General features: G+C 61.8%; 2 protein-coding genes and 1 long non-coding RNA gene across 5 annotated transcripts; 2 read left to right on the forward strand and 1 right to left on the reverse strand.

Annotated features, from left to right (window-relative positions):
- The first annotated feature begins 59 nt into the window (after positions 1-59).
- CALM3 (calmodulin 3) lies at positions 60-8,142 on the forward strand. Of its 2 annotated transcripts, XM_040457475.1 has the most exons (6): positions 60-202; positions 4,687-4,717; positions 6,985-7,128; positions 7,278-7,384; positions 7,624-7,759; positions 7,902-7,930. In XM_040457475.1, exons 1-6 carry the CDS (start codon positions 200-202, stop codon positions 7,928-7,930), a joined length of 450 nt encoding a protein of 149 aa, XP_040313409.1. In that variant the 5' UTR covers positions 60-199. The 2 variants fall into 2 exon arrangements, with proteins under 2 accessions (XP_040313409.1, XP_040313408.1); XM_040457474.1 differs by lacking the exon at positions 60-202 and having other exon boundaries at positions 7,902-8,142.
- Positions 8,143-15,296: 7,154 nt separating this feature from the next.
- LOC121018661 (uncharacterized) lies at positions 15,297-17,691 on the forward strand. 2 transcript variants are annotated; one of them, XR_005785270.1, is made up of 3 exons: positions 15,297-15,404; positions 16,040-16,308; positions 17,651-17,691. It is a non-coding gene; the product is annotated as an uncharacterized LOC121018661 (long non-coding RNA). The 2 variants fall into 2 exon arrangements; XR_005785271.1 differs by lacking the exon at positions 17,651-17,691 and adding an exon at positions 17,001-17,115.
- PTGIR (prostaglandin I2 receptor) lies at positions 15,368-18,681 on the reverse strand. Its single transcript, XM_040457476.1, has 2 exons — positions 17,668-18,681; positions 15,368-16,618 (listed from the first exon to the last, which is right to left on the reverse strand). The coding sequence occupies exons 1-2, from the start codon at positions 18,433-18,435 to the stop codon at positions 16,232-16,234; spliced, it is 1,155 nt and encodes a 384-aa protein (XP_040313410.1). The 5' UTR covers positions 18,436-18,681; the 3' UTR covers positions 15,368-16,231.
- Positions 18,682-23,612: the final 4,931 nt, after the last annotated feature.

Below are 23,612 nucleotides of genomic sequence, written 5' to 3' on the forward strand. Positions count from 1 at the left end.
GCGGGGCGGGGCCGGGCGAGGCGGGGCGCGCGCGCGCGGCGGCCGTTGAAGGACCGTTGGGGCGGGAGGTGGCGGCGGCGGCGCGCGCTGCGGGCAGTGAGTGTGGAGGCGCGGACGCGCGGCGGAGCTCGAGCTGCTGCAGCTGCTGCCGCCGCCGGAGGAACCTTGATCCCCGCGCTCCGGACACCCCGGCCTCGCCATGGTGAGTGAGGCTGGGAGACCGCCCAGGCTGGGGCTCTGAGGCGGGCACGGCGGGCAGGACTCCCGAAGGGGCCAAGGGACCCAGAACGGGGAGTGTTGGGGCCCCGGCGAGCGCCTCTGGACCCCCTTCGGCCCGGGGGACGTTCAAACCCAGAGCGGGACATTTGGATCCCAGAAGGGGGGTTGGGGCTTGAAAAGCGACTTTTAATACCAGCTGGGGTGTTGAGACCCCAAAATGGGCACCCGAGCTCTCAAAGGGGACGTTTGAACCCGGGATGGGACATCTGGACCCTCAGAGGGGGCGTTTGGACCCAGAAAGGGCGTTTGGAGCCAGAGTGGGGCGTTTGGTCTCTGAGGTGGGGTGTTGGGACCCCATAGGGGGCGAGGTAAGAAACACTGGCTGGGGAAGGAGGGGGTGTCGGGGCCCTAATGAAGACTTTGGGTCCTAAAAGGATGCAGGGAAGGGAGATCAGAGGAAGGCCAGGCTGCCGGGGAGCTCCCGAGAGGGGGCCGTGTGTAGCTGGACCTGGGTGGGGGAGAGGGGCAGGGATGGGGGTGACTTCTGCAGATCAGACCCTGGGTGGGGGGGGGGGATGGTTCTCCAAAGACCGGCATTGCAGAGGAAGGAGGAGGAGGGCGAGGTGCAAGCTTAGGGGAGGAAGAGCCTGCGGTGGGTGGCAGTGGAGGTTAGAAGATGCTCTGGAAGCCTGCGGGGACTGAAAAGGATTGGGGTCGGCGAGGTGGTTAAGAGGGAATGGCGAGGCCGGTGCCTGCCAGTGGTGGGGGAGCAGGAGGCCTCGTGGTTGATTTGGGGGGCGGCCAGAAAGGGCTCTGAGGTTACTAGTGGGTTGAGGCTGTTGCACTGGGGAGGTCGGTGTTCTTGGGAGGGGGCTGGGGCTGAGTGTTGTGTTGGGTCCAGCAGAAGGTGGGGGTGGGAGAGGACTCTGGCTCCGGTGGTGGGAGGTGAGGTGAAAGGAGGCCTGGGGGTGGGGGTGGGGGTTGTTAGAGAAGATGAACGACAGCCAAGGTGGGCCTAGATTTGGAGGTGGATGTGGCTAGCGCCCTGGAAGTCTCCAGGGCAAGACCAGGACAAAGACTGTTCCGAGTAGATGGGGAGGGGGCTGCAGAGGCCGAAGGGAGTGGCCGTACGGTCCCCCTTCGCCAGGAAGAATGGGGCTGGGCAGGAGGCGCCCCGGCAGTGGGAGCAGGTGGGCAGAGTTGTTCGGGCCCCTTATTGCGCACTGAAGCCGCATGAACTGGGGGTGGGGGGGGATCAAAGTTTGGGATGCACCAAATGAGCCAGCCTTGTAAGCGGAGAATCTCACCGCCTCGCTGCCCCTTTCGGACCAAGAGGGCGGCTTTTTCCAAACAGGAGCCCCGGTTTTCTTGCGGTCTCCGGCTCCCTGTGCTGCTCTCCTCACTTGTGCCAAATGACAGCGCAGTACAGTGTGGCGTCGGTGACAGTCGGACGCCTGTTCCTGGGGCCTCGGGGTGGGGGCTGCAGAGCTGGAAACGAGCGAGCGCACCTCCAGAGGGACCCCTTCTTCGGCCTGAAGGCCGCTTGTTCCGCCCAGGGGCCTCCCCGAGCGCTTCTGTGAATCCACACAGCTAGGGCTTTGAGAGAAAACCAGCAGACGAGCTCTTTCCTGCGCCCTGCCACCCACAACACCCACAGCCCCCCCAGGCTCAGCTTCGGAACCGTGCACAGCCATCCTCCCTGGCAAGGCTGGGGAGAGCAAGCAGCCGCTGCTTGTATCAGGTCTCATACTTGCTGACACAGACCCGGTGGCTCCTCTTGCCATTACCCCGATTTCCCCCGGCAGGACTTGCTAGAGGGGCCCCCGAAGAAGCGCCGGCAGGTGCCAGGAGGCCCCCCACGTCCCGGATGGGACCTGAGCTTTGGCCCCAGCTGGTTTCTCTTCCCGTTTGTAATCAGCAAGGTATGGGTGGGACAAGTCCCTGTGAACCGGCCTTGGACTTTGGCCTGAGCGCTGTGGCTCCACCTTGGCCCGGGTGAGGGGCCCTGGCCTTGGTTTCTGATCTCATCTAACACTGCTCCCTGGCGTTGGCTGGGGGCTGGGTCAGGGCAGAGAAATAATACCCTCTTCCCTCCCCCACCCCAAGGGTTGTTTTTTTTTTTTTTTTTTTTTTTTTTTTTTCTCGTCCAGCCCCTGGCCGGAGCCTAGGATGAGGGCTAAGGAAGCAGTAGACCGGCTGGGTGATCTTGGAGACACTTTTTGTGAAAGCTTAAAATCTTCAGATTTTGGAAAGGGAAGAAACCCCGAGGAGGGCCCCCGCCCCCACCTCCGCCCGCCCGGCGATGATAATTTCTTGGGTGATCGGTCTTCTGGCCAGTAACCATGCTTTGAGATCGAGAGCTCGGGAGCTGGGACCTTTCCTTCAGCAGGCAGGGGAGAGGGTCTCCTAGTGCGGGGAGGGAGAGCGTCTGACGGGCTCTACAGGCAGAGCCGCGCCTATTTGCAGCGGCCCCGGAACCCCGCGTGGCATACCTCATCTGGACCGTCCAGCTGGGTGGGGGGGGTGGGGGGGGTGGGGGGGTGGGGGGAGTGGCAGACACAGGCCTGCGGAGCCCCTTCCGGGCATTCCGGTCAACCTGTCCCAGCCCCCGACGGTGCTGCCCGAAGGCAGAGTGGTGCAGTAGGGGTGGGAAGGCCCCGGATTGGGCCGGCTCTCCCCATCCGGGGCCAGGGGGGAGAGAGAACGAGGTGCCGGTAGGACGGCGGCCCTCCTCTCTCTCTTCCCTCTCCCCTGGCATTGCCTGGCCCTCGGTAACCAGAAGCCCATCCTCTCTTCTCACTTCCCCCCCCCCCCCCCCCCCCCCCGGCAGCTTCCTCGGGTGTCAGGACCGGGCTTCTCTGCCCATGGGAGCCAAGGGAAGCGGGCCGAGCAGGGGGCTTGGGGGCTGGGGCTGCCGGGCCGGCATTTTAGGAGCCCAGCAGCCCCGAGTCTTTTTTGAAGGCGGTACAGAAGCGTCCCTCCGGCCGTCCTCCTCGCCTTCCCTTTAGACTTCGGACTTTTCTAGAATGTGCACGTGTGGTGTTTTTCCTTCTCCACCTTCTTTCCTCCCTCCTCCCTCGGCCGTCTCTTTCTCTTTCCTCATCACTGTGCTTCCCCCTCCCATTCCGCCTGTTTGGGGCTTGGCCTCAAGTTCCTCTTCCCTTAGATCTAAAAGAGAAAAGAAAGGAAAGGGGACATCTCAGACCAATTCTAACGTGACCAGTTCTTAGTGTTTGGGACGGGGTGGGGGTGGGAGGGTCGTGGCTAGCTTCCGCTGGAAGCTCTGGAAGCACCGTGCCTATAGTTCGCATCAGTTTTGAGGGCGTCCAGGCTCACGGCGAGAGCCATGGTGTGGACGCGGAGCCCCTTCCCCCTGATGGTGGAAGCAGAGGAGGGGGCAGCCGCCTGGGCACCAGGCCCGGTGGCACCTTGTCGGCAGCATTCACCAAAACCAGGGAGAATTCGGGTATTGGCCGCCTGGAGCTAAATGTTGGGACTCCGGCTCCCCCCCTCCCCGCCCCCAGCTCCTCGTCCAGAAGGTCCCCCGGCCTGGCTGATTCCCAGCACACCAGTGCAGAAGCCGGTCCCGGCCTCTCCTCTGCCCCACCCCCAAACCCCGCATGCAGCAAGGGCTGCCTGCCACCGACTAGCCGGTCCCCAGAGTGGCCGGGACTAGAAAGGGTTAAAAACTGCAGTGAAGCCGGGGAAGCTGACTTCAGTCCTCCAGCCTTTGCCGGTGGTGCTGTGGCTGTGCCTGCCGCAGCCGCCGCCGCAGTCCCCTCCCCAACATTTGCCCCTCCTGCCCCTCCAGAAGAAATGGAACAGAGCACAGGACAGGCCAGGGACGCACAGCTGCAGCCTCTGGCCCGGCTGGGGTTGTGTCAAGTACTCAGAGCCGTTCAGCACCACCAGTTAGGAGAATTTTTGCCAGTTGGGTCCACTGTGCTCAGACCTGGCACCTCCAAATAGGTGACACAGAAACTAGCGAAGAGCCCAGACATCTTCCCTCTGTCCTACCCAAGGGCTGGCCTGTTTCAGTGTGGAGCCTTCTAGAGCTGCACGGTCGGGCCTCCAGGGCAACTGCTCCCTTCACTCAGCCTCTGGGGCTCCCAGCGGCCGTGCTGTGCCAGCGGCTGGTCTGGGGCCCCCCAGCCGCTGTGGCCCCGAGGCACGCTAGGTCGAGACCGGAAGCCCTTGGGTCTGGGCAGCCTACTCAGGGCCCTTGTCGGGCAGCCTGGATTTCCAGGTCACTTCAGGCCCCAGCTTCCGGAATCACCAGACTTTCTCCCAGACCCCGGCTCTCCTTTGGGCCCCGTCAGGCACGTGCCTCCTTTGCCGAGGCGCCTGGGTGCGTGGGCCGGCGTGGGCCGGCGTGGGGAACTGGCCTCACCAGAGGGGGCTGGGCGGAGCCGGCAAGACTGCGACTGGCTGGCCCAGTGACTGACTTTCTCCTCCTTGACTTTCCAGGCTGACCAGCTGACCGAGGAGCAGATCGCAGGTGAGCTCCCCTCCCCTCCTCCCCTCGTCCTGCCTCAGGAAGGCCTTCGAGCGCCCGGCCAGGACTAGCACCCGACAGATGTGCTCGTGTGTTCCCTACGTCGCTTAATGCCGTGCCTTGTGCTTCGAGCGTGGGGAACTGTGGATACTTGCGCACCGGCCCCCGTGGTCCTGAGATGCCACGTCTGTGTTCCTCTCCCGAGCTGGAGTCATCCAGGGGGCCTTTGTTAACCCGTGGCTTCAGGGCGAACCCCTCCGTCTGTCCCAGCTCCTGCCACTTGGGCTCCAGTTGGGCTCCGAAGGCGAGCCTCGCTCAGGGGCTGCAGAGCTCCCGTCCCACTTTAGGAGCCACCCAGGAGATGGCTCGTCACTCCCACCTCTGCGCTCGCCTGTGCTCCGCACTCCCCTCTGCACGTGCTTGCAGCCACTCTCCTCTGCCAGAAACGGCTTCCCCTCGCCCCTCCTCATCCTTTGGGCCTCCGCTCAGATGTCATCTTGGAGAGGCCTCCCCTAACTCGCGGTCTCAGGTCACCTTCCTTTGCTTCCCAGCACGTCACTCCAGGCGCTCTCCTCGTAGCTCTTCTCACTATCTGAAACTGTTTTATATCTTTACCTGCTGTGTCTCTAGTCACTAGGTGTGAGCAACTTGAATTGGGGGCTTTTTTTGGTGGGGGGGGGGGGTCCGTTCTGTATCTTCAGTGCCCAGCACACAGTCAGTGCTCCGTACGTTTTGTTGGCCAAATAAATGAATAAGCGAATGGTCGTACATCTCCCGGGAAGCCAAAAGAAATCCTGGGATCCCATCTCCTTCATTTTGGTGGCCACCTACCTGGCCCCAAAGCCCAGAAAGGTCACCACTGCAGGAACTTCTGTGTGATTGAGTGGGTCGCTCAGCCTCCCTCTCCCAAGACTGCACTGCCGAGGACAGAAAGCACCTCTCGGTTCATGTCCACGACCGCGGGCCAGCACGAAGTAGACACAGGGGAGGGGCTCACGGAATGGGCCCCTGCAGCTCCCCAGACCCCAGCTGTGCTGTCAGGTCCGGCGGGCCGCGTGATGAGTACTGAATGCCCCATGTCAGAAGTGGGAGGAGGCCGGAGTCCACCTGCCTTCGTCTCCTCCCTCCCCCCGCCAGCCCACAGTCGGTCACACTTTCAGTTTGGAAATGGCCCCCAGTGGCTGTGGAGATCCCACCAAGGAGAGCTGGGGGGAACCGCCCTGTTGGGTGATCGTGAGCTCAGGGAGCCCCCACGACCCGCCCCCTGCCCTCCACAGCAACGGCAAGGCCTTGGCGCTGGGACCGGCCTCCCCGGTCTCCCTGGGGAGGCTCGTCTCCCGGTGGCCCGGAGGCTGGGGGACACAGCTTCTCTCTCGGCTGTACGTGTGGCTCTCGCGGCGCCTGCCACCCACGCCCCAGCTCTGCCCTTGTGTGACACAAACAGCACGCGCTCCGCCCCGTCCCCATTAGCAAACTGTCCCCCACGTCACCCCGGCCCACACCCTCTGGGAATAGGCTGCCAGGCATCTGTTTCCTAGGGAGCCCCAGGTGCCAAAATGGGCCCGGTGGGAGGGCGGCAGCCGCGTGCTTCTGTCCCCGCTCCTGATGCGTCCCCAGCTGTGGCCTTCCCACTCAGCGCCACTAGCTCTCCATCCCGCTTGGCAGCCGGCCCCTCTCCTTCCATCCTCCGCCCACCCCACGCGCCGTCCGTCCGTCGGCCGCGCCCCGCTGCCGGCCACCCCCTCACCGCGTCACACGCGGCCACTCGCTCCTCCGCGGGGAGCCGGTGGCGCCGGCCCGGGGAACCGGGCCCGCGGTACCAGTCGGGAGGGACGCGGGGCCGGGCAAAGGCATTTTGCAGCCTCCCCTTCCCTTCCCAGCCGGTTGGCCTTGGCCGGCCTACTTCAGATAGAGAGTTCTCTTGGCTCTTGTCCACTCCGTGACTTTAGTCCGTTTCATCATCTGAGGGAGAGGCTGAAGCCAGGGACCAACAAGAGCTGTAGAATTCTCTAAGAACAGCCGTCAGCCTGTGTTTCCCCCTCTGTCCTCGCTGAGCTAGGTTGGCGGAACGGGTAGCTCCACCGGGTACAAAGTAGGTGCTCAATAAATGTTGACTGAAGGAAGGGGTCTGCCCTGAGCCCCGAAGCGAGGGGCTCGGACTAGAAGTCCCGCTCTGACTTCTTCAGGTAGGACGGACTCCCTTGGCCTTCGTCCACGGAGAGTTTTCCCTGTGGTCCTTGACCTCTGCTTCGTTCCCTCTCGTACCCCAGAGTTCAAGGAGGCCTTCTCCCTCTTCGACAAGGATGGAGACGGCACTATCACCACCAAGGAGTTGGGGACGGTGATGAGGTCCCTGGGACAGAACCCCACCGAAGCAGAGCTGCAGGACATGATCAACGAGGTGGACGCGGATGGTGAGCCCCGTGGCGCGGGCGGACGGCCCCACTCTGGGGCACCTTCCTAGGGGTGACGGATGAGCAGGTGCCGCCGCCGCCGGGGCTCTGGTGTGGCCTCCCAGGGTCCGGGCCAAGAGCACTCCTGACTCCCTTCTCCCCGCTTCCAGGGAACGGGACCATTGACTTCCCGGAGTTCCTGACCATGATGGCCAGAAAGATGAAGGACACAGACAGCGAGGAGGAGATCCGAGAGGCTTTCCGCGTCTTCGACAAGGTAAGCGGTCCTTTGCCGGAGTGGCTCTGGGATCCGGCGGAGAGACGGGTGGCTGGGGCCCCGGGTCACCGCTTCCACGAGGCACGGGTCCCGGTGCCGGCTTGCCGCGCGGCCTTGGGAGGCCCCCCTGCCACTGCTGAGCGTGGGTGCCTGCCGGTCCCCGTCCTGCTGCCTCTCCCCCTGGGCCCACCCCCCGTCGGAGCCTCAGGTTCGGGGCCCTTCCCCGTCCCCACACCCAGGACGGCAATGGCTACATCAGCGCTGCCGAGCTCCGTCATGTAATGACGAACCTGGGCGAGAAGCTGACCGACGAGGAGGTGGACGAGATGATCAGAGAGGCTGACATCGACGGGGACGGTCAGGTCAACTATGAAGGTGAGCTGATGCCAGGTGCTCGCTCCGGAGCGGCCGCGAGGCGCGGCTTCGGGAACAAGCCCCAGGCCCCTGGCGCCCGGGAGGGCCGCCGGCCTGGCCGCGCTCACCAGCTGACCCCCCCGCTCTCCGTTTCACTCCACAGAGTTTGTACAGATGATGACGGCCAAGTGAAGGCCCCCGGGCAGCTGGTGATGCCCACTCTCGTGATCTCTCTCTTCTCGCGCGCGCGCTCTCTTCAACACTCCCCTGCGTTCCCCGGTTCTAGCAAACACCAGTCGATTGACTGAGAATCTGATAAAGCAACAAAAGATTTGTCCCAAGCTGCATGATTGCTCTTTCTCCCTCCTTGAGCCTCCTCCCTCCCGTGCCCACCGTCCCTCCCTTTCTCCCTCCCCCCTTCCGTTCACATCTTCCGAGGCCTGACGCGTTCATAAGACGAAGCCCCATTCCCCTGAGGGGAGCCTCTGCCCTCCTCCTCCAGCCCGGGTGGCTCTCCTCCGTTTTGGTTTGTTTCCTTTCGTGTGTCATCTTATTTTGGGTGCCGGGTGGCTGCCAGCCCCGTCCCGGGACCTGCTAGGGAGGGGACGAGGCCTCACCCGGACAGAAGAGCATGCCTTTTACTGTTGCATGCAACCAGCCCCGTGATTCCGTGTGCACATCCCGGCAGCCTTTTGGGGCAGGGGTGCCGAGAGAGGCGTTCCAGAAGGACTTGGGGGGAGTTGAGGAGTTGTGGTATTGACTGGCTGTGGCCCAGGAGGGGGTCGAGGGGCAAGGGAGTCCTGGAAGCCAGCGTTCTTTTACCAGTCGAGGGGGCCGACTCGCCGAAGGGGACGGACGGAGCGGACCACACTCAGATCCCACCGGCTGCTGTTCTGAAACCATCTGATCGACTTCCTGAGGTTGGGCTGGGTGGGGGCCGCTTGGCCGGGCCGCTCTGCAGGTTGTCCACACCCGTGTCTTGAAAGCGATCTCCAGCTGTTCTGTAAATACCTGGTGCTAACGTCCCATGCCACTCCGCCATGAGGCGCCCGCCCGCCCGCCCGCACCGAGGTCCCCTCGCTGGAACGGATGTGGGGATGTTGCTTTGTAATGTACAGGTTATCCTTTGGGTTTGGTTTTCTTTTTTCTTTCTTTCTTTTTTTCTTTATGCCCCTTAAAACTAATTCTGTCAAAGACCCTGCCGGGCTAGCCGAAGGGTGGGGAGAGGGAAGGCGAGCCCCACCACGCTCTCGAGAGAACATACCTGCAATAAAACGGTGTTGTCGGCTAGCTGCCCGGAGGACTGGCCGGCCGGCCCCTCCCGCTTCTCCGTGGTGACTTGGTTGGCTCCTTAACATCCGTGCTGTCTCTGTGCCCTCTCTCCCTTCGCCCGCCTGCCTGCCCCCACACTCCCCCAGCGGAGAGCATGATCCGTGACCTTGCTTCTGATTTTCGCCTCTGGGACAAGTAAGTCAATGTGGGCAGTTCGGTCGTCTGGATTCTTCTTTTCCTTTTTCTGTTCAGTTCATCTTGCCCCCCCCCCTCCCCACACACACACACACCCCGCCCCCAGGTCGGTCAAGTGGCTTTTCTTGGGACCTGCCCAGCTTTGAGAATCTCCTCACCCACCCTCTGGCTCTCAGCCTCTGAGGAGGGGAGGGGAGGGGAGGGGAGGGGAGGGACGGGGCGTGGTGGGAGACCCAGCCAAGAGCTGAGGGTTAAGGGCAGGTAGGCGTGAGGCTGTGGACGTTTTCGGAGTGTTTTGGTTTAGGTTTTGGTTTGTTTGTTTTGTTTTTTGTTTTTTTTTTTTTTTTTAAACCGGGCAATATTGTGTTCAGTTCAAGCTGTGAAGAAAAATATATATCAATGTTTTCCAATAAAATACAGTGACTACCTGACTTGGGTCTTCCCGTCTCGCCTCTGTTTCTGGGCCTGCTCCCTGCGTGGGCCCTGCAGCCCTGCCCTGGAAGAGCCTTTCCTCCATGCTCACTCAAGAGCCTCGTCCTTGTCACTGGCTGCCGAGAGGGGACCTCTGAGCTGCAGTTCTGATCCCAGCCAGATTTCACGGGTCCGGGTTGTTGAGGGCGGGATACTGATCCGGCCGTGGGGCCCGTCAACTTTGCGCGCTCACCGTAGTGATGGGGGTGCACCGACCCCTGTATCCGGCCGGCGAGGGAGCCCAAGAGGAGGCCGGGGAAGGCCTGAGGCCAGTTCGGACCATGAGAGCATCCCGTCCCATCGAGCCGAGACCCAGACCCGAAGGATGAGCGCTCACACTGGGAGGGAGGCCGTCCCAGGGAACAGCAAGGAGGCAGACCCAAGCTGGCTGAGGCCCAGCTGGGGGGTTCTCAGGGTGCTCTGGGGAAGAGGTGACATTCACTGGGAGAGGGCGAGAGGGCAGGAGCGCGCGGGACGAGATTTGAAACGAGCCCCCAACGACACAGGGGTACGAGGAAACAAGGGCTGGGGTCCGGTGGCTCCGTAGGGGAGGCGTGGAACCATCCTCTCCGCAAAACATGAGCCCCGCCCCCGACTGCAAATCCCACCTGCTCCCCGTTCCCGGGGGTGCAGGGGATGAACCGTTAACGGACAGGGTCTAACTTCTGACCCGCCCACACTCCACCTCCTCCACCTGGCAGGAGGGAAACCGGGACTGAACCGAGTGGAATTTTAAAAAAAACCTACTTTTCGCTGCCCCATCCCTGGCCTTGGGAGGTTAGAGAAGGCCAGCAGCGGAGCCCAACCTCGGGGCCTTCCTGGTGGCAGAGACATCAGGCCGGGGCTGGGCCTTCCCGCCGTGGGCCAGTCGCCGGAGCCCAGCGCCGCGGGTGCGCAAGTCGGGAGCAGCAGGCCATTCTTCCAGAACCCCAGCTTCTGGGCCCCCTTTTTCTTCCCTCTGGCTGTGGTTTGCCTTCTGGCGCAGTGGAGAAGGTGGAGTGTGATGGATGAGAGCCTGCACCCCCCCCACCCCCAGGAGGGCAGCTGCCCTCTTAGCTGCCAGGACACCTGTGGAAAATTCTGGTCTCACAGTTGAGAGGAAGACAAGTTCTGGTGACCCACGGAACTGGGCTCCAAGCCGTATGCGCACTCGCTACAGTGAGTCCGCGGGCTCGCCAAACCTCAAGGTCAGTCCGTCTGTGCCACTTCCTACCTGATAACCTGTGGGCCTCAGTTTACCATTCTGCAAAATGGAAAATAGTAATGATCCCGTAAAAGGGAGATCATAAAAACATCCACTTCAGAGCGCCTGGGCGGCTTAGTCGGTTAAGCACCTGACTTCGACTCAGGTCGTGATCTCATGGTTCACGAGTTCGAGACCCGCTTCTCTCTCCCTCATGCTCTCTCTCTCTCTCTCTGCCTCCCGCTCAGTTGTGCCCTCTCTCTCTCAAAAAAATAAACAAAACTGGTATTTAAAAAAAAAATAGGGGCACCTGGGTGGCTCAGTCAGTTGAGCGTCCGCCTTCAGCTCAGGTCATGATCTCACGGTTCAGGAGTTCGAGCCCCGCTTCGAGTGAGTCCACTTCTCTCTCCTTCTCCCTCTGCCCCTCCCCTGCTCATGCTCTCTCTCAAAAGTAAACATTTAAAAAATATATTTAAAGAAAAAAAAAAACCCACCGACGTCAGAGGGCTGTGCCAACCACTTTCTAGACACATCTCATTTAATTGGCGCACGGGCGAGATTGAGTCCGAACGAGACTCCGCACCCAGTTGGGGTGCCCATGCTCTGCGCCGGGGCATCTGGCCCTAAAATAATGATCAAAATCTGGAGGGCCCCGGGCGGGTAAAGCCTCCTGCACCACACTTCTTGGACGTGGCCGAACCGGGTCCCCAAACCCCAGCTCATTCGGATTCCCAAACGCCCAATGCTTTTAACCACCGCCTCGCCTCGCACTGCCTGCCCTGCTCTACCGCCTGTCTTTGTTTTTCCCCCTTGGGCCCTATGTTTTGAAAGACTTTTACTCCCAGACAGGCTGCGTTATTAAATAATCATGACTTCGCCTTCCCATTTTTTATTAATCAAAGACACGTAGACGGCACTCGGAGCTTCTAATGGACACCAGGCAGGCACTGAGGGAGCTGACTCCAGCCCCGAGTAGAGAGATGCTTGGAATGGGAATCATTTCCAGTTCAGACTCGCAGGTCTGCCAGGCCAGCTCAAACCTGTCCTTCGAAGGTGACTAGCTGAGGTGACCCGGGGGGGGGGGGGGGCCCCCCCGGGGCCCCCCCCCCCCCCCCCCCCCCCGGTAGTGGCCACTGGGACCACTAAGTGTCATCCCCAGTGTGACCAGCAGGTGGGGCAATGGCTATAGAAAGCCCCGGAGTTGCCCCTGGTGGAGACCAGTGTGTGTGTGTGTGTGTGTGTGTGTGCGCGCGCGCACCAGTCCCATCTGTGGGTCAGGCCGAGTGCCTTCCCAGAGGAAGTCCAAAACGACTAAAATGCAGTTATAAATTTTTTTTTTCAACGTTTATTTATTTTTTGGGACAGAGAGAGACAGAGCATGAACGGGAGAGGGGCAGAGAGAGAGGGAGACACAGAATCGGAAGCAGGCTCCAGACTCTGAGCCATCAGCCCAGAGCCCGACGCGGGGCTCGAACTCCCGGACCGCGAGATCGTGACCTGGCTGAAGTCGGATGCTTAACCGACTGCGCCACCCAGGCGCCCCTAAAATGCAGTTATAAACGAACAAAGTCTCCTTCGCTTCCTGACACCCACTCCACGCTACGCAGGCCCCTCGGCTCTGCTCTCGCTGATGCGGGTGCTGTGCTCTCAGCACATCCCAGCTTGCAAGTTTGTATCTTTTCTGCTTAGCGTGAGGCTTAGTTCTGTGATGTCATCCAATTGGGAAGTGAGTGAGATGGGGCCAAGGTAGTGTCCCCTCACTGCTATATCCCCAGCAGGCACAGAGCAGCCTTGGGCCCCCTCCCCCCACCCAGGGGGCTCCAGGGAATCTGGTGAGTTAATGATGAGCAGGAGGCTGAGGCCAGAGACAGCACCTTGAGGACAGAAACATTCCTCTTTCCCGGGCTCACTTTCTGGCAATCCTCAGGTCCCACTCAGCCACCCCCTCCTCCAAGAAGCCCTCCCTGGTGTCCCCCGTAGACTGCACCCCACCCCCCATCTCTCAGCCCCGCCCACTCTGGACTATGGGCCTCAGGAGAACAGGGCCAGGGCTGTCTCTGTCACTGCCGTGTCCCCAGCACCACAGTCTCGACCTGCCCCAAAAGTGCCGAGAGTGCTGAGATAGGAGTGAGTGAGTCTTCTGGGAAGAGGAGTGGGGCGCCTGGCTGGCTCGGTTGGTGGAACGTGCAACTCTTGATCTCAGGGTTGTCAGTTCAAACCCCGCTTTGGGTGTAGGGATTACTTAAAAACAAAATTTTTAAGAAGAAAAAAGGAGAAGGAATAGTTTAAGCAGGACCTGAAGGGCCAGGGTGCTTTTGAGGGTTGGAAAAGGGGAAACACTGTTCCAGGAAGGGTGAGCTCAATAAACAAAGGGGTGGAGGCCACATAGGTCTTGCGCAGGCTCTCGGGGAAACCTTGGTTGTCTGCTGTGGCTGAGAAGACAGGGAGGGAACTGTCCCTTGGCCGCCACCAGAGGGAGCCCTCGGAGCTTGGCAAGCCGGGGAATGACCGCTCGCTCGGCTGGGGACTGTGGAAGAGACTACACCGGCAGTCAGGGGTCAGGACACCAGCTAGGAGAGGAGTTTCCAAATCATCCCGGAGGGGCTGCTGGGAGCTGGGGCGAGGAATGCTTGAAAACCCCTGGCCTGGAAGATGAGGTGATTGGGTCGGCGATTGAACAGTGGGATGCAGAGGGGGGGGCAGATTCTTGAGAAGTCAGGCCTGGTGGTTAAAAACCAGCAGAAAACCAGCCCCAAGGGGCGCCGTCCGACTCTTGATTTCGGTTCAGATCATGATCTCACGGTTGGTGGGATCGAGCCCCACCTTGGGCTCTGCGATGACCGCCAGCTCGGAGCCTGCTTGGGATTCTCTCTCCGTCACTCTCTGCCCCTCCCCCACCTCAAAATGAACATAAAAAAAAAAAAAAGCCTTCTTAGGTATTTAATCTTCACTTCCCTTTAAGCCAAACCTGAAAAATGGGGATGACAATTGCACCCACCTCAGGCTTGGAAGCTGTGGGTTCAACTGCCCAGCCCTGTGCTGCCATTGAGGGAGCCCTAAGAGGCCAGATAGAACTGACCCACTTTCCGAGACAGCACAGAGAGAGGAGACGGGCGCCCCCTGGGGGTCTTGCCTGGACAGGCAGGCCCCCTTTCCCTGGCCTCCAACCCAAAATGCGCCTCTGCAATCCCTCCACCCCCCACCCCATCCTTTCTCCACCGCCCTCCGAGGGCCGTTTGGGTGGGTTCTCACTGAGGCCAGGCCAGGTTTGGCGACAAAAGCCAGACCGCCTGATGTTTCTTGGCCCCCCCGTTTGGTTTTTGTACAAGTCAAGTTTTTGATTATTAAATTCAACCAAGAGGTCACTCTGGCAAGACTGTCATAAAAGTTTCTACACACGCTCAATTTTTTTTTTAGCATTTTTTTGCATCACGTTAGCATTTTGTTTAGCATTTTTTTTTTACGGTGGTAAATGCCCATAACATAAAATGTACCATTTTGACGTGTACAATTCAGAGACGTTTAGTATATTTTCAGTGTTGTACAACCATCGGCGCTACCTAGTTCCAGAACGTTTTGATCGCCCCAAAAGGAAGCCCATGGCCATTAAAGACGATCGTCTGGACCTATTTTTTAACTCTCCCAGACACCCCTCTTGCTCCGGTAATGTGATTCAAATCATAGTGGCTGGGGAAAAAAACAAACAAACAAACAAAAAAAAGAAATGGGGAAACCACGGAAGCAAAGTGCTGCTTTTTCTCAACCCACGTTTCAAGCCACAGACAACAATAGCAGCGACAAGGGTGGCAGTAACAGTAACGCGTCTTGGGGTATTTGTTCCAGGAAAGCACTGTGCTACGCTGCTTTCCAGGGGCAACGGGGTCATCCCGAGCACAGCCCTGTGAACTGAATACTACGTTATCATCGCCCTTCTGCACAAAAGGAAGCCAGGGCCCAGGGAGGCACCGCCACTAGCCAAGCGAGCTGGGTTCCGGAGATACAAAGATCAACTGCACCCTTAGACTGTGCTTCCTCCTCGCTGTGTGACCCAAGGCTGGCGATTGCCCTCTCTGGGCCTTGACTCCAGCTTCTGTGGAAAGGCTCCAATAAGAGCAGGCTGGAGGGAGGGTGCACCCCCCCCCCCCTGCAGAGTATCTCTATGGGAAGCCCATGCCTCCCTCTCCGGTCCCTCCCCAGGTACATATTTATGGTTTTAACCCTAGAGCAACTACAAAGGGGAACTGGGAGGGGCTGGGGGGAAAAGGCTGTCCCGGCTGTCCCTCTGTTCACCGCCTACCACCCCAAACACCACTCCCTTTCCTGTCAGTCAGCTCCCTCTCAAGCACCCTCGATCTCAGGCCTCTCTGTGGGCAGGCGAAGGCCATGAAGCCAGAAGGCTGGCGATCACCCCAGCGGAGTCCCGGGGCGGGGCAGAGACTGGTCTAGGGTCTCCAACACCTGCAGAGTCAGTGCCCGCTATTTGCGGAAGGAATCAATGACATTTTTGGGAGGGCTCCGAGGACACATGAGCTGAGGTCAGGCTTTGTAAGTAAGCGGGCGGCTGTTTGCTCAGGGACAGGCACAGGGACTTGGGTCTGCGTCCCTGTGCCCGGGGGGGTCCCTGGGATCCGTAACTCCCGTGCCTTTGTCCTCGGGCCGCCCTCGTCTCCGCCGGCACCCGGGCTCCCGCCCCCGCAGTCCACATCTCGCAGGCCACCAAGCCATGCAGCTTCCCAGGCACGTGTCCGGAGTGCCACCTAGCATATGACAATCTCTCCTTCCTCCGGTCCCCCACCCCCACCCCCCGCCCCATCTCTTCCACGTCTGATGGGAAATCAGGAGTGAGGGGAGGCAGGGAGCTTGTCCAAGAATGTCTGGTTCTCATCAGGCAGCAGAGAGGGTGGAGTGGCCTGGGAGAGGGCAGGGATGTCCCCTGGGGTTTGGGGGCGGGCCAGCCAAGCACCCCGAAGGGATGAGGATCAGAGTCAGAACCTGGACCAGAGCAGACCTGAGTGCACAGAAGCTTCTGGGAACTTTCCCGCCCTCTAAATATTTAGACAGTGAGATAGATGGGCAAGCGAGGACCAGAGTGGGCCGGCCAGGCCCCCAGTTATTTTGAGAGACCTGTTCTTTTTGTGTTCCAGGACGAACGTCCCCTCTGTCCCTCCCTCTTCTCCCAGAGCCTGCCGTGGCCACCCTGAAGAAGGAGACATAGGGGAATAGCAGCTGATCACCCCCCGCATTCAGGGGGTCGAGATTCCAGCAGACAAGGACCCCGAGACTCATCCCCGCTTGTCCACCAGCAGCCGTGTCGCCCCTGTGTGTCCGGCTCCTGCTTCCGGGACACAGGGCAGGAGATCGCGGCAGCCGGGTCAGCAGAGGGAGCAGGCTGCCGCCGACCCCTCTTTGGATGACGTTCCCGTGGTGCTGGCGGGTCGCTGTGCCTGGGGTAAGCGTCCCCCCCGCCCCTCGCCCCAGGCTGACAGGGGCACCCATCTGTCCTCCTTCCCCCCAAGAGCAGTGGGGGCCCTTGAGTCCTTCCTCCCCGAGGCGGGCCGGGAGAGGGGTGTCTGCGAGTCGCCGTGGGCAGGACTGGGGCACAGGCAGCACAACCAGGTCCTGAGCCTCTGGAAGACAGCCTTGCGGAAGAGGATGAAGACCCAGGGGTCGAGGATGGGGTTGAAGGCGTTGAACCGGAAGGCCAGGAGGTCCCCCACCTCGCTGCTGTCCGGGGCGATGGCCTGGGTGAAGCCTCGGACCTGGGGACAGGGCGAGGGCGTTAAGAAGCACCCGTGAACCCCCCACCCTCCCCCCCCGCCCCCGCCCTCACGCCCCGCCTTCCACTTGGGTCGCTGGCAGGAATGAGGGAGGGGCGCCCTTTAGAAAAGGAAGGAAATAAGATAAGATGTAACCTAAGTGAGAAATGCATCCGGGCCGCGCAGAGGGAGAGAGAGTCCCAGGAAAGTACCAGCCTGGAGGGACAGAGCTGGGGTTGTGTGGGTGTGCCCCGGGGCCGTAGCCCCTGCGTGTGTGTGTGTGTGTGTGTGTGTGTCCACACCTTCCAGCCTCTGAGTTGTCCGTAACCCCCGCCCCCTAAGGTTGGACGGCCCCCAAATCTAGCCCAGCCCTCGCATTTTACAGAAAGAGAAGCCGAGGCCCAGAATACAGGGCCGGATGACCAGGTGGCCTTGCCACGTCCCAGTTCCCCGGAGAAGCAGGCAGGGGCTCTGCAGGGAAGGGGCGAGGCCGGGAGAGTGGGGCTGGGGTGGGAAGGGCCGGGGGGGGGGGGGGGGTGGGGAAGCAGACCCTGGAATCTGGGGTCCAGACCTGGCTCTGTGTGCATGTGGGCAAGACACATGACCCTCCACCAGTAAAAATAGCGACGGGACAGGAACTTTGTTCCGTTCCTTGCTAAGTGCTCGTGGAATGGGTGCCACGGGTCATTTGAAGATTATTCCGGAGAGAATTTGTAAACCGCAGAGCACAGGGTGGACCCAGAGCAAGCGCGCAATGAACGGTGGATCTTGTCATCACCGCGGGGGTAGGGGAAGGTTGGGGTGTGTTTGGAGGGGTGCCAGAGATGTGCAAGGCTGGGAGACCAGGGGTCAGCAGGGGTCCAATAGGGCAGAAGCACGGGGTGGGGGGGGCACAGACTTCTCCGGAAAGCTGGGAGTTGCTTGGCCACGGACAAAGCCTCCGGCCTCGTCGGGGGGTCTCAGCGTCCCCATCCGTGAAACGGGCGCAACCGCTGGAGGACAGAGCCGGGTGCCGCCCTCCCCCTCCCCCTCCAGCTGCGGAGAGGACTCACCGTGAGAGGCAGGGAGCACACGGCCATGATGCCCGTCATGAGAGCCAGCAGAATCAGGTGGTCAACCTCGTCCTCTCCCGCCCGGGGCCCGGGCACCAGCGAGCCCTGGTGGCGCCTCTGCCGGCGATACATGCGGCAGAGGCTCAGGGTGACGGAGCTGTTGCAGAGGACGATGGCGGCCACCAGCAGGGCCACGAGGCTGGCGTAGGCCAGCGAGAAGGCGCAGCCGCCCGGCTCCGTGGCGCGCATCCGGATGAAGCACCAGCTCCCCGGGCAGTACTGCTGATGTTGGCCCAGGCCCAGCAGGGGCAGCGAACAGAAGAAGGTGCAGAAGGCGTAGACGGCAGGCAGGGCGAGGCGGGCGCAGCGCGGCCCGTCCAGCTGGGCGTAGACGTAGGGGTGGCTGAGCGCCAGGCAGCGCTCCACGGCCATGGTGAAGAGGATGAGCGTGGAGGCCAGGCCGAAGAAGGTCATGGCGAAGGCGAAGGTGTCGCAGAGCGTGGGGCGGCCCCGGGCCAGGCCCAGCAGCGAGCTGTTGCGGGCGTAGGTCACGAACACCGCGGGGCTCAGGAAGCAAGTGCCCAGCAGGTCGGTGACGGCCAGTCCGGTGACCAGCACGGTGAAGGCCGAGGGGCGTGACCGTCGCCGCGCCCCCAAGATGCCTAGTGCCAGCCCGTTGCCCACCACGCCCGCCACGAACATCAGGGTGCTGGTGGCTGGGCCCACCGAGTCCCGCACGTAGGTGAGGTTCCTGCACGAATCCGCCATCCCCCCTGCCTCCTGGACTAGAGGGGTCCCGAGGGGGCGGGGGGGGGGGTGTGAGGGGGAGCCGGGTCTGCCCCCCCAAGCCCCACTCAGATGCCCACCGCCCTCCCCATGGTCAACCCCAAGGTCCACCCGTCGGTCTGTCTGCCTCTCTCCTCTCTCTCCCTCTCTCTCCCCTCCTCACCGCACCTCTGTCTGCCTTCTCTGTCAGTGCCTCCTCTGTCCCCCGCTCTCCTGTCAGCCGAGGTCTGTGTCTGGCTGTGTTGGTCTGTGTGTGTCAGCTTCTCCCTGCTTCCCTCCTCCTCCCTCCCTCCCTCCTCGCCTGGCCCCGGCTTTTTCATTTCCTCCCTCTGCCCCGCCTTCCCCTCCCCTGCTTGCTCTAGAGGCACCCCTCCCCAACCTCGGGCTCTCTCCATCTCCCCTGCCCGGTCCAGGTGCCCTCACTGAGCCACCTGCCACTTCCTCGCAGGAGGGTCTCTCTCTGCTCTTCCCCCTTCCCCGGGGGCCCCCGCGTGGGGACCACTGAATGTCACACTCGGGGGCACACCGGGACAAGACCTAAGGGGCACAGCTGACCGGTCCGAGAGGCCGTCTGGGGGTGGCCTCTGGGATCCATTCTGGGCTCCGGGCCCCGGGGTTAGGACACTGCCCAGGGATTGAGAAATGACCAGGAAATTCCTCCCCGATGTAGTGTTTTACAGGCATTACTGCGATCTCTGTTCCCCGGACACAATTCGCTCCTTCCAGAAGGCTGGAGAAGGAGGTGGCCGAGCCAGAGGAAAAAATGCCAGTCCCTGGAGCCCATCCCAACTTGCAAGCTCACCCGGCCAGCTGAGTCTGGGAAGAGGGATTCGGGGGACTTGGGACTTGGTGTCCCCGCCGTCGGGGGGGGGGGGGGGGGGGGGGCTGGGGGGGGGGGAAACCCAGGGCTTCCAAGAGCACCAAAGGGGAGCGCCCTCCCACCCTCCGGCTTCTTGCTCCAGCAATCCCAGGCCCTTAGGCCAAGCTCTGGTGACCTTGACTTCCAGGAATAATTCTGGCCACAGACAGCAATCCAAGACTCCAACATCACTGTCACATGGTTCTCTCCCACACCCCAAACACACCCCCGGCCACCGCCGCCCTCGGGCCAGTGTGGTCGGCCTGCGTGTCCCAGCTGGTAACAGGTCCTGGTTCCCACTGAGTCAGCGGCTCCCCATTCAGCCTCCCCGCCCCTAAGGGCCCGAGACCCTGTCGGATACCCCTTAGGGGAGGCCCGTTTGAGTAGAGGGATGACAAACTCCATTTGCCCTGAGCTCCTGTCCCCATCCCACCACTAACTAACACCAGCTTCACGGGCCTGGCGGCCAACAGTGGCCAGTGGCCCATCCCAGAGCCCCCTTTGTCACAAGGAGAGAGCCTGTGCCCGTGTTGCCTCATGTCCAAGGCCAGGAGGGATGCTCCCGATCTCCAGGGCCGGACACTGGGTAGCTGCAGACTTCCCCTCTCTGTACCCAGGCCCCTCGGTGACCACAACCCCCGCACCCCTTCTCCCCCTCTCCCTATCGCCCGTGTCCAGCTGGCATCCCCGCTTCCGGCCTCAGCTTCAGCCATAGCAGGGGCTCTGAGGGGGGGGGAAGCACCCGTGTGTATGGGCCTCAGGCCTCCTAGCTATGTGGTCCCCCCCCCCCACCAACCTGCCACCGCCCCATGCTCTGCGGTCCCCAGACAGACCAGAGGGAACTCAGGAAGTTGTATCATATTAATGAAAGATGATGCCTGGCAGGCTTCTGTCCTGTCGAAGCATCAGGGGAGTTGGGGGGGGGCGGGGGTAGCTCTGGTTCCTGGAGCCTCCCTCCCACTGGCTTCCTGTCCCCACTGGGGACGTGAAGCGTTCAGGAAGTCCACTCTGCTCCCATGCCCAGTGAGGCCTCACACACCCTGCCCCCCCTCCAGGCCTCAGTTTATCCACCTGTGCCACTGGGGGCCGGGAGTCCCGGGGCCAATGTCAGTGCTGGACACACTTCCACTTACTTTCCGGGAACCCTGACATCCTGCCCAGCTGGGGCCACGCCCACAGCAAGGGCCACAAAGGGTTCCTCTTCCTGCAGGTGCCTTGGGGTGAAAGGTCGCCCCAGCTGTGCTATGAGGGGGCGGGCGGCTTCCACGGGCGGGGGAACCGTGGGAAGGAGCCGCCCCGGGTGGGTGAGTCAGCCTCCTCCCTCTCACACTGGTCGAATGCGACTCAGGCGTCCCCAGAAGGACCGCGGACAGAGGGGCAGAGGAGAGGACAGGACAGCCCAGGGACAGCTGGCGCCGGCAGGCACAGAACCTGGGCAGGGTGGGGCGGGGCGCCCCCCCCCCACCCGGGGGCAGGGTGTGCCAGGGACCGTGGTGGACGTGTGACCTTCATGTGCGGGTCTGTGTGGGATTAGTGTCACCCGGGTGAGCCTTGGAAGAGCGCTGTGAGTGTGTGTGTGTGTGTGTGTGCACTCTGGCGTCCCTTTCCTCGAAGGTCCACTCGCCCGTCGGTGCCTGTTGACCGTCTTGTTGAGGGTGTCGGTGCCTGGGTCCCGCGGGCCTGTGGGCCTCTTCGTGGCTGTGTCTCCCGCGTCGGTTTGCAAGGGAAGGTTTGCTGCCCGGCGCCTTGGGAAGACACGGGTTCTGGAAGCACCCCCGTCCGCCACCCGCCGGCCACTTGCTGTGTGACTCCGGACAACGACTTGGTCTAGCTCGGCCCTGATGTCCTCCTTCCTGGAGTGGCTGCCTCGCGCTTGCTGGGGGCGTGGTGTGGACAGTGGGGGCAGAAGGTCGTTATTCCTTCCACAGACTCCCACCCGCTTAACTGTGTGCCCAGGGGGAGGGCCCCAGAGGGGCTCGGAGGCAGGGCGCCGTCCACGGCCCCCCTCGGTGTGCGGCAAGGGGACAGGGGAGGGAGAGGAAGGTCAGAGCTGGAGCCTGCACCGGCAGGCCCTCCCCTGAGTCACCTGCCCCCCCCCCCCAGGCCTCCCCCACCCCTGCTTGTTGGCCAAGGCCTCCGGCTGCCTGCCTGCCTGCTTGGGCCCCATCTGGCCTTGCGGCTGAACTCACGTCCCCCCACCCTTGCCCTGGGCCCAACCCTCTCTTGGCTCCCAGCCTCCTGACCTTGCCCTGGGGGAAGGGAGGAGGATGGACGCACCCTGTACCCCTCCCCGCCCCACGCACAGACAGGAGTGAGCACAGCCGCGTCAGCTCTGACACCTGCCAAGCCTACCTGTCCTCCTGTGCCCTCTGGCCGCTGCAAGGAGCCGCTGTGTGCCCATCCTAACCTGTCCCTCATCGGCAGGTCCCAACACCTTCGGTCAGAGGCCCTTTTCCTCTGCCCACCGCCCTTTCCTGCACCGCAAATGGGCCCTTGCCTACCCGCCAGACTCTGCCCCTCACCCCTGCTCCAGGGGGCTCTCCCCTGTCGTCCCTGCCCTGCCTTTGCGGGGGGGCGGGGGGGGCGCCCCTCACTTCCGTCCTGCAAGCCCCCTCCCGACACCTCCAGTCGCTTCTGGAAGAGCTCATCCGTCGGCCCCCACTCCCACCTCAAGCCCCCACTGGCCAGGTGATGTCACCGCCCTGTGCCTGATGCCACGTCTGAAACATGGGGATAAACCGGGTCTTTCGGGGGAAGGGAAGGGGTTATCCAACAATCAAGTGAGGTTGGGGCTTCAGAAACAGGACTCCAGGAAGTGATGGTCACAGTTGTGGCTCGGGGCCACCCTGCCCCCAGACCCCTTCAGCAGAACCAAGCACTGCTCAGGGCCTGTGGGGTACAGAGGGAAGAGAGCCCGGCAGGGGCAGCCCTCGGGGTTGGGGGTTAAGAGGGAGGGGACTGCTGACTGCAATCACTTCCCCAGGCGGTCACCTCTCTGCCTCTTGGCCTGGCTCTGACCGCAGAGCTGACCTCACAGCTGGGGCTGGCCGGATAGAGCAGCGGGTTACCAGAAGCCCGTGCTCCCAAGTCATACCCGCTAACAAGATTATCCAGATTTGCACGCATAGATGCTGGTCACCCGGGACCTGCTCTGTCTGGCTCATCCGGCCTCCCCCGCCTCCTCCAGGTAGACCTCCCTTCCTGCCCACCCTCCCTTCCCCACACGGGGTCAGGAAGTCAGGAGAAGGGATCTACAGCCCCTACAGCCCCAAGATTTCGAAGCTGAAAGGGTCTAAAAATCCCAACAGTCTAGGCTCAAGAGATCCTTACACACTCGTGAGGTGCAGAGCTCTGGATCCTAGCCGAACAGGGGAAGAGGATTCTGCCCCCCCCCCCCCCGGGGTTGAAAGACTCCAGCATGCTGGCCCTCTGAGGTCCTGCAATTGGAGATTCCTTCGCCTTTCAGGTTCTAAGAGGCAAGGATGCCGGGTCTGAGAAATTCCAGAATCCTCTGGCGACTTCCCTCCCGGCATCCCTCCTCCCCAGCTCATCCTTGGCTCTCTCTGTCCCCAGTCTCCCCCGGGGCTCCCACAGACATGATGCAACCGGGGCTGGAGCCGGCTGAGAGGTGGGAGGCAGGAGGGAGATGTAATTACAGAAGCTTCTGCCTCGATCCAGCAGGAAGCTCGGAGTCGGGGCCCAGGGGACCCCAATCCGATGTGAATAATGGAGCGCTCACCAGAAGCACGCATGGCCCCCTCTAGGGAGGGGAGGCCCAGTGAGGGGGCTCCATCCAGGTCCAGGGGTCCAGCAACCCCCCCTCCACCCCGTTAGCCCCAAGCTGGGGAGCACAGGTGTTCCTCTGGAGAGAAGAAGTCTGTGAGGACCCCCGGGGGGGGGGGGCGGTCTCTAACTCAGTGGCCCTCCAGCCACCTCACCGGGTCTGAGGTCTGCGTCTCCTCATTTTCGACATTCAAGACATTTCCCACTCTTCACGCCGCGGGAAGAACCCCCTGGGACTCGGCCGCCTTAACCAGGAGACGGTAGGACAGGGACGCGGAGACTCTGGTGAACCGCGAAGCCCGGGTCCCATCCCCCAGCCTCCGGGTCACCCCGAGGGCTTAGGCAGGCCTGAGGTCACCAGAACTTCCGATTTGGGAGAAGCCAGAAATAAGGACTTTTATGTGAAGTACTCCTATTTTTCAATTTGGCAACCAAGTCAAGAACATTTTTAAACGTTATGTAGGCCAAAAGTAGAGAACCAAAAAAAAAAAAAAAAAAAAAAAAAAAAAAAAAAAAA

This window comes from Herpailurus yagouaroundi, unplaced genomic scaffold, assembly GCF_014898765.1.
Source record: "Herpailurus yagouaroundi ecotype Mexico unplaced genomic scaffold, PumYag 220, whole genome shotgun sequence".
Lineage (NCBI taxonomy): Eukaryota > Metazoa > Chordata > Mammalia > Carnivora > Felidae > Herpailurus > Herpailurus yagouaroundi.

Excerpts from the sequence above, each read along its gene's own strand:
- CALM3 (XM_040457475.1), top strand. Across the intron at positions 4,718-6,984 it reads GACCGAGGAGCAGATCGCAG|AGTTCAAGGAGGCCTTCTCC; the intron begins GTGAGCTCCCCT and ends CTCGTACCCCAG. Across the intron at positions 7,129-7,277 it reads CAACGAGGTGGACGCGGATG|GGAACGGGACCATTGACTTC; the intron begins GTGAGCCCCGTG and ends CCCCGCTTCCAG.
- PTGIR (XM_040457476.1), bottom strand. The coding sequence starts at position 18,435 with ATGGCGGATTCGTGCAGGAACCTCACCTACGTGCGGGACTCGGTGGGC. Across the intron at positions 16,619-17,667 it reads TGTGCTCCCTGCCTCTCACG|GTCCGAGGCTTCACCCAGGC; the intron begins GTGAGTCCTCTC and ends CCCTGTCCCCAG.